Source organism: Mesoplodon densirostris, chromosome 3, assembly GCF_025265405.1.
Source record: "Mesoplodon densirostris isolate mMesDen1 chromosome 3, mMesDen1 primary haplotype, whole genome shotgun sequence".
Classification (NCBI taxonomy): Eukaryota; Metazoa; Chordata; class Mammalia; order Artiodactyla; family Ziphiidae; genus Mesoplodon; species Mesoplodon densirostris.
Genome location: NC_082663.1, coordinates 164,543,492 through 164,557,240, shown reverse-complemented (window position 1 = coordinate 164,557,240; position 13,749 = coordinate 164,543,492). Strand labels below are relative to the sequence as shown.

Genomic DNA, 13,749 nt, shown 5'->3' with positions numbered 1-13,749 from the left:
GTAGGGGTGTGAATATTGATAGATCTTCTGCTTTAGCCTGGGGGCCTGGAGCTCAGGCAGATTTTGCTACCCTCTACCTACGAATAACTAGCACTCACAGAGGCATTGCTACATACCAGGCACTGTGATAAGTATGATGCATGACTGTTATTTTCCCCATTTTTACAAAGGGGGAAACTAAACCTTTGTCAAGTGAAACAACTTTCCCAGGGTCATAAAGTTAGTATATGGCAGAGATGGGGTTTGATATCAGGTTCCAGTCCCGCTTATTAAACACTTCACTCGAATGCCTGTACATTAAAAAAAAATCCTCCAGTTTATTTCTTGTTTAAAAAATGAGGCTAATAACCACTCCCATCAAATTCTGGGAAGATTCGTAATTATTTTTTAAATTTAAAGAAATCGCAATTACCTTTTTGTTCGAAAAGACTGGTCCCATTAATTAATATCTAGTTGAGCAAAATCCAAGGATTTAACGTAATCCTCTTTTTGTTGGATTTTGAAACTTTTCCGAAAAATAAAATAAGTAAGAAACACTTTGCTCAAAGAAACACAAAGGAAGAGCAGAGGGTTTTTATCTGAAAGGGAAATTGGGTTTCACAAATGTATAGACCATGCTTTGAAGTCATTTTTATCCAACTACCTGTTCGAGAACTTTTTAACCTCAGCCTCATTTTTTAAAACACTGATGTGCTTGCCTTCGACGCTGCCGAAGGACAAATTAGAAGGAACAGTTAATGGGAAAGCAGACCTCTTATCTCGTTTCTGAACCATTTGTACTTCTGACGCTGCCATCCTTTCGTGTCACACCCAACCAGGCTGAACAGACGCACTTATCAAAGATGACTATATAGGCAGGAATTTGGGGGCAGAAATGGAGAGGTAACTGTGGGGCACAGTGATAATTTGCAGTTTCATCTATGAGGGAAGTTAGGGGGAGTTCAGTTGACTGACTATTGCAAATTGCTAAGGAAGCCTGTGGGAGGCTTGTCTTTCTCTACTTGCAGAAATAAATATTACTGCCTGATTAAGTGTCAGGCAGCACACTTAAACGTTCCTGTTTGATGTTGGTGGGAACAGTCCCCTTTAGGGGTATCGATTTGTCCTCCTGCTCCTAGGAAGAGCAGGGTCGGAAGATAGAGTAGGTTAGATAGACTTGTCCTTGGCTCACTTTGGGGTCTCAACGACCTTGCTCAGGATGACCCATAGCAGAGAAGCTAATAGGCTGGGCTCTGAGATCAAACTGACAGCAGTCAAATCCCACCCTCCCCTCCTATTAGCTGTGTGATCTTGGGCAAGTTTACATGTCTATGAAAGAGGAATAATAATCGCTTCCTTGTGGGGTTGCTGTTTATACAAAATGGTAGGTGTAAGGCACCTGGTATGTAGTAAATACTCAGCAACAGGAAGGAGGTAACATTTAGGAAAAGCAGACCAACTTCAGGTTGAAGCCCTGGAAAGGATCTGAGGGGGTCAAACAGACAACCCAGCGGGGATACCTAAAGCAAGTTCAAGAAGTAAAAATGCTCAGATGCAGGGCTGAGAAACCTCTGCTCTTCTGAGACCAGCCAGTTTACAGGGCTGGAGGTAGGGCATGGGGGGCAGTGCTGTGTAGTGGTTAAGACATGACCTCTGGGGCCAGGCATCCAGGCCAAAAGCCCAGCTCAGCCCGGATTAGCAGGATGACCTGGAGCGAATTACATAATCTCTCTACGCCTAGGAGACTCTGTCTGAAAATGAGACCAGCAGTGGCACCTTACTCTTGTGAATGCCACCTGAGGTAATTGACATGACAGGTGTTCATTGAAGTTCACTATTTCCAGAAAGGTAGAGCCGTCGCAGGCTTGGTTACTGCCTCGTGGACACCAACTGGCATCTTCCCATGATAAGAGCAACCTTGTCAGCCTAAAGCACTTCCTGGCTCTCGAAATGCGTTCACACCCCTGGTGTCATTTATTCCTCAGATGATTCCTACGAGGTAAACAAGACCTGTGTTTGGAGCCGGATTTTTCCTCCTACTGAAGTGTGTCCACCAAGGCCAAGTCGGCATTAAAGTTTCCAGGCTTCCTTCTACTGACCTGAAGCCAATTAGGGGCCCTCGTTGTTAACAGGGAGCCATGGGGGTGGGCAATGGGGAAAATTACTGAATAGGTTCACTGGAGACAAGCACAAATCTATATTTTCCCGAAAACCGGCCCTGTCCCTGGTCACAGTGCTCTTTCTACACACCCAGCGACATTTGGTTTTATCTCTGAAGTGTTGAGAGGGAGGGAGCTGTCTTAGGTCTTTCTCAGAATAATACTGAGACTGTTTTCTCCAGCTTTAGGCAATCAAAAATTTTCATCATCAAGATAGTTTTGTGGGATTCAGCTGCATGCTGTACAGCAGCTTTACTTTCACCAGAGATACATGTGTATTTTCAGTTTTTATAAGCTATGTGGGATTCAGCTGAGCTACAGAAATGCTAAGCCCATCATTGTCACTAGATATAAATCTTAGGAGACTGGAAGCCATCTAGGTTGTTACAGCGGGAACACTGGGCAAAGAGTTAGAGGGTCTGAGATGTAGTCCGGGCGTTGGTACCTTTTGGGGCAAGTGACGTAACCTCTCAAGGTCTCAGTTTACTCAGTTTTGAAATGGGGATAATGACGGTAATCATCAGAGGTGGTTGTGAGGAGTGAATTAAGTGAGGCAGTTCGTGTAAAGGGCTTAGCATAATGCTGGACACAAAGCACTCTCTAAATGGTTAGGACAACTTTGGAAGCATGTTTTTAGTTCAGCACCCCAAGAAGTTCTGAAAGGCTCCATACCATTGAAAATTAAGAGAGTTGTATGTCTTCCCTCATTTGCAGTTCCCTGGTTGTCCTTGTTTTTTCAGAGATAAGTTTTGAAAGGATGCTGTAGCCTTATTTTCAAATGGGTTTGATCTGGCCATATGTAGCATCAGTCAATATTGAAACTGAACTTATTCTTTCCCTATAGCTCAGAAGTACAGAGGGACAGAATTATCCTCCCCACAGCTTAGCTTGCTTTCCCAGGGGCCCAGAGTGGCCAGCTTTGGTCCTTCAGCCTGGTGGGAAATCCACTGGAGAATGTGATGGAATCTAGTGAGAGTCATGGATTCTCTCACCATAAAAGTCCCCAGAGGCACACAGTTTTGTAGTTTGGGGGCTTGGGGCTGCAAAACCAATCCTCATGTCCCTAGATCTCTAAAGACTTGAGGTTGCAATCTCTTGTTCTGGTATAAAAACCGAACTTAGGCCCCTTCTGAGTGACCCTACCTTAGATCTTGTTTTGGGGCCAAACAACTAGAATGAACACGAGGTAGAATTAGGGGTTGGCATACTCTATTGCAAGGTAATTCCTTGTTACTCTGAGGGTGATTTTTTAAGAATAAATATCCTATGTAGATATGCTTGCTCTGTGCTCACCCTCTCTCAGAATGTCCTTCCTGTGTTTCTGCTCAAAGCCAACTTGGAACCTTTCTTCAAGATGTTCAACTGTCATCACCTCCAAGAAATATTCCCTGGGTCTTTAGGGGACACTGAAGTGTCCTTTCTCTGTGCTCCATAGTGTTATATAGTCAGCCCTCTGTATCTGCAGGTTCTGCATCTGCAGGTGCAGAAGTTTGACTGTACTACACTGTTTACACTGTTTTATATAAGGGACGTGAGCATCTGTGGATTTTTTTTTTTTAATCAGTGGCAGGGAAGGGAGGGCCCTGGAACCAAGCCCCTGTGGATACCAAGTGACAACTGGATACATATATCTGTCATCACTTCACATTGCCTAGTGATTTGTCTGCTCATATAATGATTCCTACACTGCACTGTGAGCCCTCATGTCAGGTTTACTCTCTGACTCATGCCTGTATCCCAGTGCTTAGCATGGGCCTGGTACCTGGAAGATGCTCCCTAACTGTGGGCTCCTTTAGCCCCCTCTGCCCATGTGTCTGTCTGAAACCCAAGCTCCCTCCCCTTCCCCAGCTCCCGCCAGCACCTGGGTGTGTTAGCATCAGAAATCCATCAGAACGGGCTGCTGCTTGGCTGATCTGAGCCTGTTTGGTAACTTTGTGCAATTCAGATGTAGGAAACAAATAAAATTAATAAGACTGGCAGCGCGCAGCAACTCCAAGGCTGGTTACCATTGACAATAGGGCAGCCACATCAGCTCCTACTGCGCTCCAGTGGTTTCCAGAATGCAAGTAATAGAATTTCTATAGTTAAGCAGCTGTCACTCCCAGGGCCGGGCACATTCATGTATAAATCCGTAATGTAGAAGGGTACCTGGCAGAACGCTTAAAGAAGGCAGGGTTATCCCAGGCCCTGTGGCCAGGCTTGGCCTCGGGACCAAAATTGCCCAAGCATAGAAAATGGCAATTCTATAGTGTTGTCTCTCTTTTCATTTTTCTTGGGTCAGAATGCAATTTGCGTGGGAGCTGGGGACAAACCTATGAATGAATATCGGTCCGTCGTGTACTATCAAGTCAAACAGCCACGGTGGATGGAAACAGTCAAGGTAATAATAATAATGATGATGATGGTAATAGTTGGGGGACTCTAAGACTCCCTAAGATCTGAAACAGTAGCCTAGCATGTCTCTGGTGGTGTGTCAGGCAGTGGAAATAGTGGCCCAGTGGGCGAACGCCCGGTTCTCTTGATCACCCTTCACCGGCCCAGCAGCCAGCCACCATGGCATTGTCAGATGATCTTGTGGACTGTGCCCAAGCCATCAAGTTGTGTCGTTCTGCTCAGCAGTGAGGAGTGACAGAGCTTGGGAGCAAATGTGAGACTATAAAAAGCTATTTAATGCCTGGTAGATACCCTGTTGGGAGGGTACCTCAGATGGAATATTTGCATTACCAGATTGTCACACTAAAGTAGAAGGGAATATCGTGCATTGGAAGTGGAGTTTGGAATTAATTTAGTGGACAGTGAAGCTTGATCACAGCTTCAAATGTCTCTGCCTTGTAATTAATAGCAGTCTTCACTCTGTGCTCTGAACCCAAACTGAAGATATTCATAAGACTTCCCTTTCAGAGGTAGCTCTTCAAACCTCAGTGGTTCTTGCGTTGTCACCCATATTCCTGTTTTCCTCAGTGGGTCTCCCTGTACTCACTCTCTTAAAAGTGATGACCTACCCAACTTTGGGGTCAGAGAGGTGTTGGACCAGGTTGTTTTCTCTTCTCTGTGCTCTCTTGTACCCCAGTTATATCTCTTTGCTAGCCCTCATCACATGGTGATAATTATGTGTTGCCCTGTGTGGGCCATGAGCTCTTTGAGTGGGACCCTGCCTTATGTCAGCATGGCCCGTGCTTCACATGATTGTAGCTTATAGTATTGATTCAATATGCAGTGAAAGAATGAATTGGACAAAAGCTGCCCATGTGACTCTCAGTTCTTGTGCTCTGAGACACACAAACAAGTGGTGGACCTCTTTGGGCTCAAATTTCATTTTCTGGAGCAGAAAGTATCCACAGAAAATCTGAGTGGTTTTCTCACAGGTAGCTAAGCTTCTCTGTCTGGGCCTGAATTGTATAATACAGGGATTGCTGTGGGGCTTTGGGAGGTGGGGTAGTCCAGAGACAGGCCAAAAGCACCTCAGTCAAGGGTACAGCAGTCCACTCACTGGACAGTGAAACTGGGTGACCAAGGGGTGATTGTCTTGGCCCAGTGTCCTTGGAGGAAAAACCAAAGATGGGAATGAGGCTTAGGATTTTCCCGAATATGATTGGATTCAAGCATTTTTATTAATTTACATAAATGACAGTCCCCCAGCAAGCCCCCTAATGGGCACTGTTAATTTTCTAAGCCCTGCTGCAACTGCCCAAACTCCTAGAGTGTGTAAGGAAAATGTGCACTGTGCAGTTTGCAGTGCATTAAATCCTGCGCTAAAGTTATGTGACTTTTATATCAATTTGGGGAGATTCATTTTTCCTCACTATAATTTACAGATCTCTTTTCATTGGCTGGGAATGCAATTTGCCAAATGGATTACATTTGGTACTTTATTTTCTCTTCATAGCCAGTTCTTATGTAATGTATTTACAGTTCATCAGGCTTGATGGCTGGGTAATAAATCAGCACGCAGCACTCTAAGTTAAATGGTCAGGCTGCCTTTTGCGGGGGGTGGGGCGGGGTGGAGTGGGGAGGGCTCTTTAACTCATTGTCTCCTGAGCTATGGTTTCTGCCTATTGAGGTGGCCGTCCCTATCGAAGACATGCAGAGGATCCACCTGCGATTCATGTTTCGACATCGGTCATCTCTGGAATGTGAGTGCCCAACCAAATGGCATCTCTGCAAAACCCCTAAGGGGAGAGGGGTGGGATCATTGGGTGGCCCAGGTATCATTTTTTTCCCCCTGACCTCAACAATGCTATTTTCAGCTAAGGATAAAGGAGAAAAGAACTTTGCCATGTCCTATGTGAAGCTGATGAAGGAAGATGGGACCACTCTGCATGACGGATGCCATGACTTGGTTGTCCTAAAGGTACCGTGAGCTGGGATGAACTCTGCAGTGGGGAGCATGCAGGAAGTGAAGGGGAGATGGCAGGATGGCTTGGTAATTAAGAGCAGGGACCTCAGAGTCACACACATAGGGGCTTCCCAGGTGTGAGGCCTTGTACAAAGTCTTAACTTCTCTGGGCCTCCGTGTCCTCATATGTGAGCTCTCAGTGAGTAATTGTGAGGATTATATGAGTCAGTGCATGTAAACATGACGTTGATGGGTACATGGAATTCTCAGTAAATGGAAGGTTATTGTTACATACAGAGTGGACTTTGACTCTGTTAAGACACCTGTGGGATGTACAGAAGACCAGCAAGAAATATTTGAGAGATTCCTCACTGTAGCTAATGGAAAAAATATCACAATTTAGGGTCCCGATCCTGCTGTTGACTAAATTGGAGTCATCTCACATGTCTTGCTGAGTCTCTGTTTCCTTTTCCTTAAGTGGTGATGGCCATGTTTATGACCATAAGATGACCCACGCAAAAGGACCATGTAAAAGAGTATAGATGGCAGCTGCTGTTATTTTTACGTCATGAGACTTGCACTGTTCTCTAGAAGTGGGGAAGTATTTTCCTGATCTTATATGCGTGCTTTCCCACAACCACTCCCGTGACAGTGGCGTGTCTCTAGCTAGCCCCTGGCTGGAGGCAAAGGGTATGGCTGTGAAACGGGACAAGCCCAAGTGGTCAGCACAGGGATCAAACCCTTGCCTTTGACTTTCTCAGCACTGGAGGCTGGAGTTGCCCTTTTGCCTGTGGTCTGCATGACAAACATAGCCTCACCAAAGCTTCATAACATGGTACTACTCTTCTCTGAGTCTCTTTGGCTTTTCCAGAACACCCCTTTTCCTTCCGTACAGGCTCTGTTTTCTCATTTTTGACGCATCAAGGTAGTTCTTGGTTTAAAAGGTTGTGAACTCACTGGGGGCAGAGTCCCAGCTGCAGTCAGTTTTCAATTTAGTCACCCTCCTTAAGCCTCAGTTTCCTTATCTGTAAACTGGAGATGATAACAGTATACACAACAGTAACAACTGTTGTGAGGCTTAAATGACATGAACTAAGGCATACAAAGCACTTAGTGCAGCATCTAGTGCAGAGTAAGGGCTCAGTAAATCTTGACTGCTGTAATGCCTACCTCTAGCCATTCATTTCAGCATGCCAAGGGACTTATGTGTCTGTCATTTTACTAAGTGTTCTATATGCATTATGCCATCTAGTCTGCTCCAGATTTCTAGAATTAGGTCATATGATTAATTCTCAGTTGAATCATGAGAAGGACGAGACACAGAGAGACCAAGGAATGTATCCAAATGACACAGGCATGTAAATGGTAGAAGAGGGTCTAAATACCATCACTTTCGGAATCTAGTGCCTTTGCTGTTAACTTCTTCTTTAAGCTGATTCCTTATCCTGCTGGTGGGCTTGTTTGTGTTAAGATCTTATAAAACTTAGAATGAATTAAAATATCCTGTTTGCGAATCTTCAGTTCCCTCTGTGCCATTAATGAAGTCCACAGAGCCTTCAGGTGGTTGATCAACCCCTTTCCCATTAACGTAACCTTGGGTTCTCGCCTATTTTGTGGAAAAACAGCCTTACCTTACCAGCTGATGTTCACTGCTCCTCTTACGATGTCCCTCACTGTTGCTGATCCTCTCTACCTACAGTGTGTAATCTGGCCACTGCAAACTCTATGTAGCATTGGGTGCATACCCTTGGCTTGGGGAAGTAACCAAGGTGTTGTTTCCAGGGGGACAGCAAGAAGATGGAGGATGCCAGTGCTTACCTGACTCTTCCTTCTTACCGACACCATGTGGAAAACAAGGGGGCTACCTTGAGTCGAAGCTCCAGCAGTGTTGGGGGGCTCTCTGTCAGCTCCCGGGATGTATTCTCCATTTCTACGCTGGTGTGCTCCACAAAGCTCACCCAGAATGGTATCGGAAACATTGATAGCTCTGTGTGTGTGTGTGTGTGTGTGTGTGTGTGTGTGTGTGTGTGTGTGTGTGTGTGTGTGTGTGTGTGTGTGTGTGTGTTTATGTGTGGGCGGGCCAGGGGAGGTCCTGATACAGACAGTTTAGACCAGTAATAGTAATTCTGCTTGTCTGGACTCTATTTTAGTGGGTTTGCTGGGTTTGCTGAAGTGGCGTATGAAGCCACAACTGCTACAGGAGAATTTAGAAAAATTGAAGATTGTCGATGGAGAAGAAGTAGTAAAGGTCAGTGGGGCTTCATTTTGCCTGTATGCATCCACTAAAGTGACAGAGCTTTAAATCATGGGTGGCTTCAGGGGAGAGATGAAGTGCTGAGGGAGATAGGACAACTTTGCTTCTGACAATGGGATACAGTGTCCCAAGTCGGCATTAGAAGCCTTTATTGGTAAATCTGGGGGATGATAAGGTTCAGTGATGCTGAATCTTGAGCAGGAGAAAAGTATGGTTGTGCTCAGTCTCTGGAAATAGATCAACTTTGGTGTAGATCCCAGTACAACTGCTTGCCAACTTTATGGGATAGTATTATCAATATGACATATTTTGCAGGGTTGTGAGCATTCAAGATGATAAATATTTAAAAATTAACTCAGCAAGTCTCTTACACATAATGCACAATAATTGAACGAACACTTATGAAAATGTACAAAGTTCAACAAATAGTAACTATTATTTATTTTTGTTGTTGTAAGTTGCTATAGTAGTATGAGCTCTTCGTATTATCTACATGTTGCTGTTAGAAATAAAAAGTATTCTTGGTCTCTGCTGCTTCGAGAATGTTATGTATTAAACATGAGGAAAGGAAAGACATCAGAGCTCATGTTTTAGGTGAAACAAGCAGAAAACAATGCAAATGTCAGACATATTGTTGTGTCCACATGGTGGTGGAGAATATAGTGTCTGAAGCGCAGATCTAATGAAAGCAACTGTCTCTCCAGCACTATGAATTGGGACAAGTGTTTCCCAGAGGTCCTGGTGATCTTGTTTCCATTGGGAACCTGGTACAGCTAGAAACTCTGAGATTGAACATCCTTATGTAGTAGCTCTGTGTTTCGACTATAGGAAATATTGACCCATCTCTTAGGAGGGAGGGGTATCAAATTTTAGTTAATTGCCCATACATGGAGAAGCAATGGTCGAATTTCCAGATCAGTGCTTTAACTGCACTGTTGACCCACCTACCTGGTTCAACAATGGCAGGGAAATTCCCCAGACATCCTTTTATAAGGCCTGTCACCTTTGGCAGCCTGGAAAAGTCATCTGAAAGGGCATTCTGTTCTCTCCCTTTTGCATTCTTTTTCTCTTTTTTTTAGAAAAAAATTATTATTGATGTATACTCTACATATAGTAACATATGTACGGAGCACTTATCTTAAGAGTACAGTTCAGTGTATTTTTACACATGTACACAACTGTGTACCCACCACCTAGGTCAAGATACAGAACATTTTTAGCATTGCAGTAGGTTCCCTCTTACCCCTTCTCTGTTAGTAACCTATTTGGGGGTAACCACTAAGCTGACTACCATCATTATAGATGGGGTTTTTGCCTGTTCTTGAATTTCATAAAAAGAGAGTGGTAATGAATAAACATTTCTGTGTCTGACTTATCTTACCCTGCACAATGCTCACAAGAGTTATATTCGTCATTCCACGTTGAAGTAGTTTGCTCTTTCTTTTATTGCTGTGGAGTATTCTATAATGTGAAAATGCCACCCTATACTTATCCACTCTGCTGAAGATGGACAACTGGGTTGCTCCAAGTTCTGGCTCTTGTGAGTAAAGTACCTGGCCCTCCTGAACATGGCACATGGTGGATGTGTGCCCTCATTCTCTTGGGTAAGCACTGATGAGTGGGACTGCTGGGTCACCTACACTCTTTCTTACAAGACCTTCATTATTTTTCCCAGTTTCTCCAGGATACTCTGGATGCCCTCTTCAACATCATGATGGAACATTCTCAAAGTAATGAGTATGACATCCTCGTCTTTGATGCTTTGGTAAGAGAGAGGGGGCCAGTGTTTAGTGACATTAGGCATTAACGTGTGTCTCACTGTGAGAACACAGAGAACTTATGGCCCACATGGCCCTTTTCATGAATTTTTTGGAGGCATTGTAACATTTGGCAACCAGACCAATGAACGAGTTGCTGTTTCCCTTCGTTTGCTTCGAGTTCATTTGAAAGCATGGGCAGGGTGATTAAAAGGGGAGTGTTTAAGTGCTGATGGTGGATTGGCCCTGGTTGAAAGTACATGAAGCTGGATACCGTGAATAGTCGCTTTGGCTTTCCATGAATGCGGGGAGTGAGTCCTTGGCCAGGCTGTAAAGTACCCAAAATGTTTCCTAACCCTTTTTTTACCTTCCTCCTGCTCAGTCTCCAACTCAGCAGTTGTTACACTCCTCCTGCCCACCCCAGAACATTTTAGAGTGGGTGGTACACCAGGCAGATCTGTCTCCTTTCCACCTTTCGAAATGGTCAGTTCTTCCTCTTGTCCCAACTCACATCTTCTCAATGTCATGTCAAAATAAACATTAAAAAAATCTGCATTAAGGTATCAGTGACCAATAAAGTATGAATGTGTCAACCCTTTGTGTCAGTGACATTTACATTTTTATAGAGCTTACTTGGAGACAACTGTGAGTTAATCCAGTGCTTCCCAAGAGGGCCTCCTAGAAAGCTGTGTCTAAGGAAAAATACTTCCTGACGAAAAGATCCTTTGATTAAAGAACTTAGGGAAGTGTTGACCATTGCATGACTCTCTTGGAGATTTACAATGCACATAAGCATATGGAAGACTCTGATAAGGCCTGCAATAAAGAAGGCAGTCTAAGGTTTTGATAACTTGAGATTTCTCAAGCTTATCTGATCGTGAAACCCTTTAGCATACTTCGTGAAATACTTTTGAGGAGGGGTACTACCTTAATGAAAAGGACTGAAGCTATATTAGTGACCTAATTCCTGGGCAACAGAATTTGATAGGGATTCAGTTATGCCATGTGAATACAGCTTCCTGTCCTGGGTCTGCCCACAAAACACTGATTCCTTGCTTCTTCCTCAAGATCTACATAATAGGACTCATTGCCGACCGGAAGTTCCAGCATTTCAACACCGTTCTGGAGGCTTACATTCAACAGCATTTCAGTGCTACCCTAGCTTACAAGTAAGTAACTGTGTACTTCCTGCTTGCCCTGCCAGGATGCCTAGGGCACAGAAATTTGAGTAGTTTCTTTTGGTCACCAGCCTGTGTGAGTTCTACCTTTTTTGACGAAACCCAATCTGGCTGTATTATTTGGATTAAATAAAAATATGCAAACTCATAGGTTGGTATGAATATTTTATGGTGGCAGAAGTACATGGAAGTGTTTGCTCATTCATTCATTCATTTAGTCAGTAAGTCCGTCAGCTATCATTTATTGAACAGCTACTTGCGATACACACTGGGATTCAAAGGCTAGAGAGAAGGAAGTGCATATGACAGGTAGCTCAGTACAGCTTGTGTATAGAGAACTGAGGGTTAGAGATCAGAGATGATGCTGGAAAAGTTGGTGGAGGCCCGTTTGTGAAGGGACCTGGAAAAGCAGGCCAAGTAGTTCGAAGTCTACCCTGCTGGTGATAAAGAAACATGGTCAGTTTCCAGGCAACGGAGTTCCATGATATTACAAGAACATTTTCTGTGGGAAGAAGAAGCTGAAAAGAACATTATCACCACCATCATCCCTCCTCACATCCTCACTGTGACTAGTTTTCCCAGTCAAAATATTTTTTTCTCACTACTTTTTCCTTTGCTGGCTTTTTATGGACAGGAAATACTTATTCACTCCCTGTATTAAACATATATTTTTAGGCAGAGTTATTTTTATGGTGTAAATGACTAAGTGAGCTTGGCTATACCATCACCTCTAACCTTTGATTGAATGCCTTATAATTTAGTAAACAAACTAATTACCATGCTGTGGGCTGAAAAGAGATGTATTTTGAAAATACAATCCCTTATTCAGGAAATTGATGATGGTGCTGAAGACTTACTTGGATACCTCCAGCAGAGGAGAGCAATGTGAGCCAATTTTAAGAACGCTGAAAGCTTTGGAATATGTGTTCAAGTTCATTGTTCGGTCAAGGACATTATTTTCACAGTGAGTACTAGTTATGTAAGAGTGATTGATTAGCTCTGCAATTCCTCTGGGGTACAGCAGTATTGTGCCATTGGAGAAACTCTTAGAAAATTATAACCAGCTGCTGATCAAAAACAGCTTAAAATTCCAACTTAGAGAGTTATGAATAGGTAATAATTGTTCCAAGTTCATTTGGGGAAAAAAAGAAGAAATCTTCATATGTTGAAGAGTTATGTCTCCTCCAGTGACTATGATTTGTGATTTGAGGCTCTTCTGCATTTCATCTAACATTCTTCATTTGATTTGAGATATGATGAAAACCTTCCAGGAATCTGTATTCCATGGGGACGGGGAAGCAGAACTCAGAGAATTTGACATTTATTTGGCTCTAGGAGGATGCACATGACAGATGAGCAGGTATTTGCAGCTGATCCTCCTGTCCGTGAAATCCTAGTGGCCAAAAAGTGAGCTGACATTTTAGAGCACCTAAGAGATTTGATATTCGATGGTCAGCATCACAGAGGTTAGCTACCCATTTAAAAGGCTTTAGAGGTGGAGTCATTCCAATGCAACCTGCAAAATAACAATTTATGTGTCTCCTGGCTACAAGGCAGAGTTAGGCAGGGAATTGGTTGTGTGTGTGACCAGGTTGGTTGTGTGTGACGGGAAATAAGCATACAGGAAATGTATTGTCCGGATTCTTATTGGTGCAGAGGAAGAGCATGCAGCTCAAGCTGACTCGGGGAAATAGGACTTTATTTTATTTCGCATTATTGAAAAATCTTGGGGGTACTTAGCCTTCGGTACGGCTGGATCCAGATACTTAGTGTCGTTCGGATAGTCTCTGTCTCTCTAGATCTTGGGTCTGCTCTCCTTTTGTTGGCTGCCTTCTGAGGCAAGTTTTCCAATGGGGAAGGCACTGGGAAACTCAGATTCATATTCTACTAGCTTAAGCAACTCTAGGTTCCCTGTTGTTCGACCAAAATCCTATGCCAAGAACTATCTTGGGTCATGTGCTAAGGTCTTAAACAGTGTGACCAGGAGAATGAATATGCAGATTGTGTACTTATGGTCACATGTTCCCCTCTGGAGCCATGGGTCAGGTCAGCAAGTTATGGTGTGAACTTGTTTACTTGAAGGGAT

The 13,749-nt window shown here is 43.7% G+C and overlaps 1 protein-coding gene across 1 annotated transcript in view; it reads left to right on the top strand.

Annotated features, from left to right (window-relative positions):
- Positions 1 to 13,749, top strand: part of DOCK2 (dedicator of cytokinesis 2) — a 412,654-nt gene that overhangs the window by 47,026 nt on the left and 351,879 nt on the right. The window contains exons 15-22 of the mRNA XM_060094549.1: positions 4,420 to 4,518; positions 6,199 to 6,271; positions 6,386 to 6,489; positions 8,257 to 8,440; positions 8,625 to 8,722; positions 10,404 to 10,493; positions 11,554 to 11,654; positions 12,493 to 12,627. Of these exons, the coding sequence (XP_059950532.1) occupies positions 4,420 to 4,518; positions 6,199 to 6,271; positions 6,386 to 6,489; positions 8,257 to 8,440; positions 8,625 to 8,722; positions 10,404 to 10,493; positions 11,554 to 11,654; positions 12,493 to 12,627 (884 nt within the window). The remainder of the gene's footprint in view (positions 1 to 4,419; positions 4,519 to 6,198; positions 6,272 to 6,385; positions 6,490 to 8,256; positions 8,441 to 8,624; positions 8,723 to 10,403; positions 10,494 to 11,553; positions 11,655 to 12,492; positions 12,628 to 13,749) is intronic.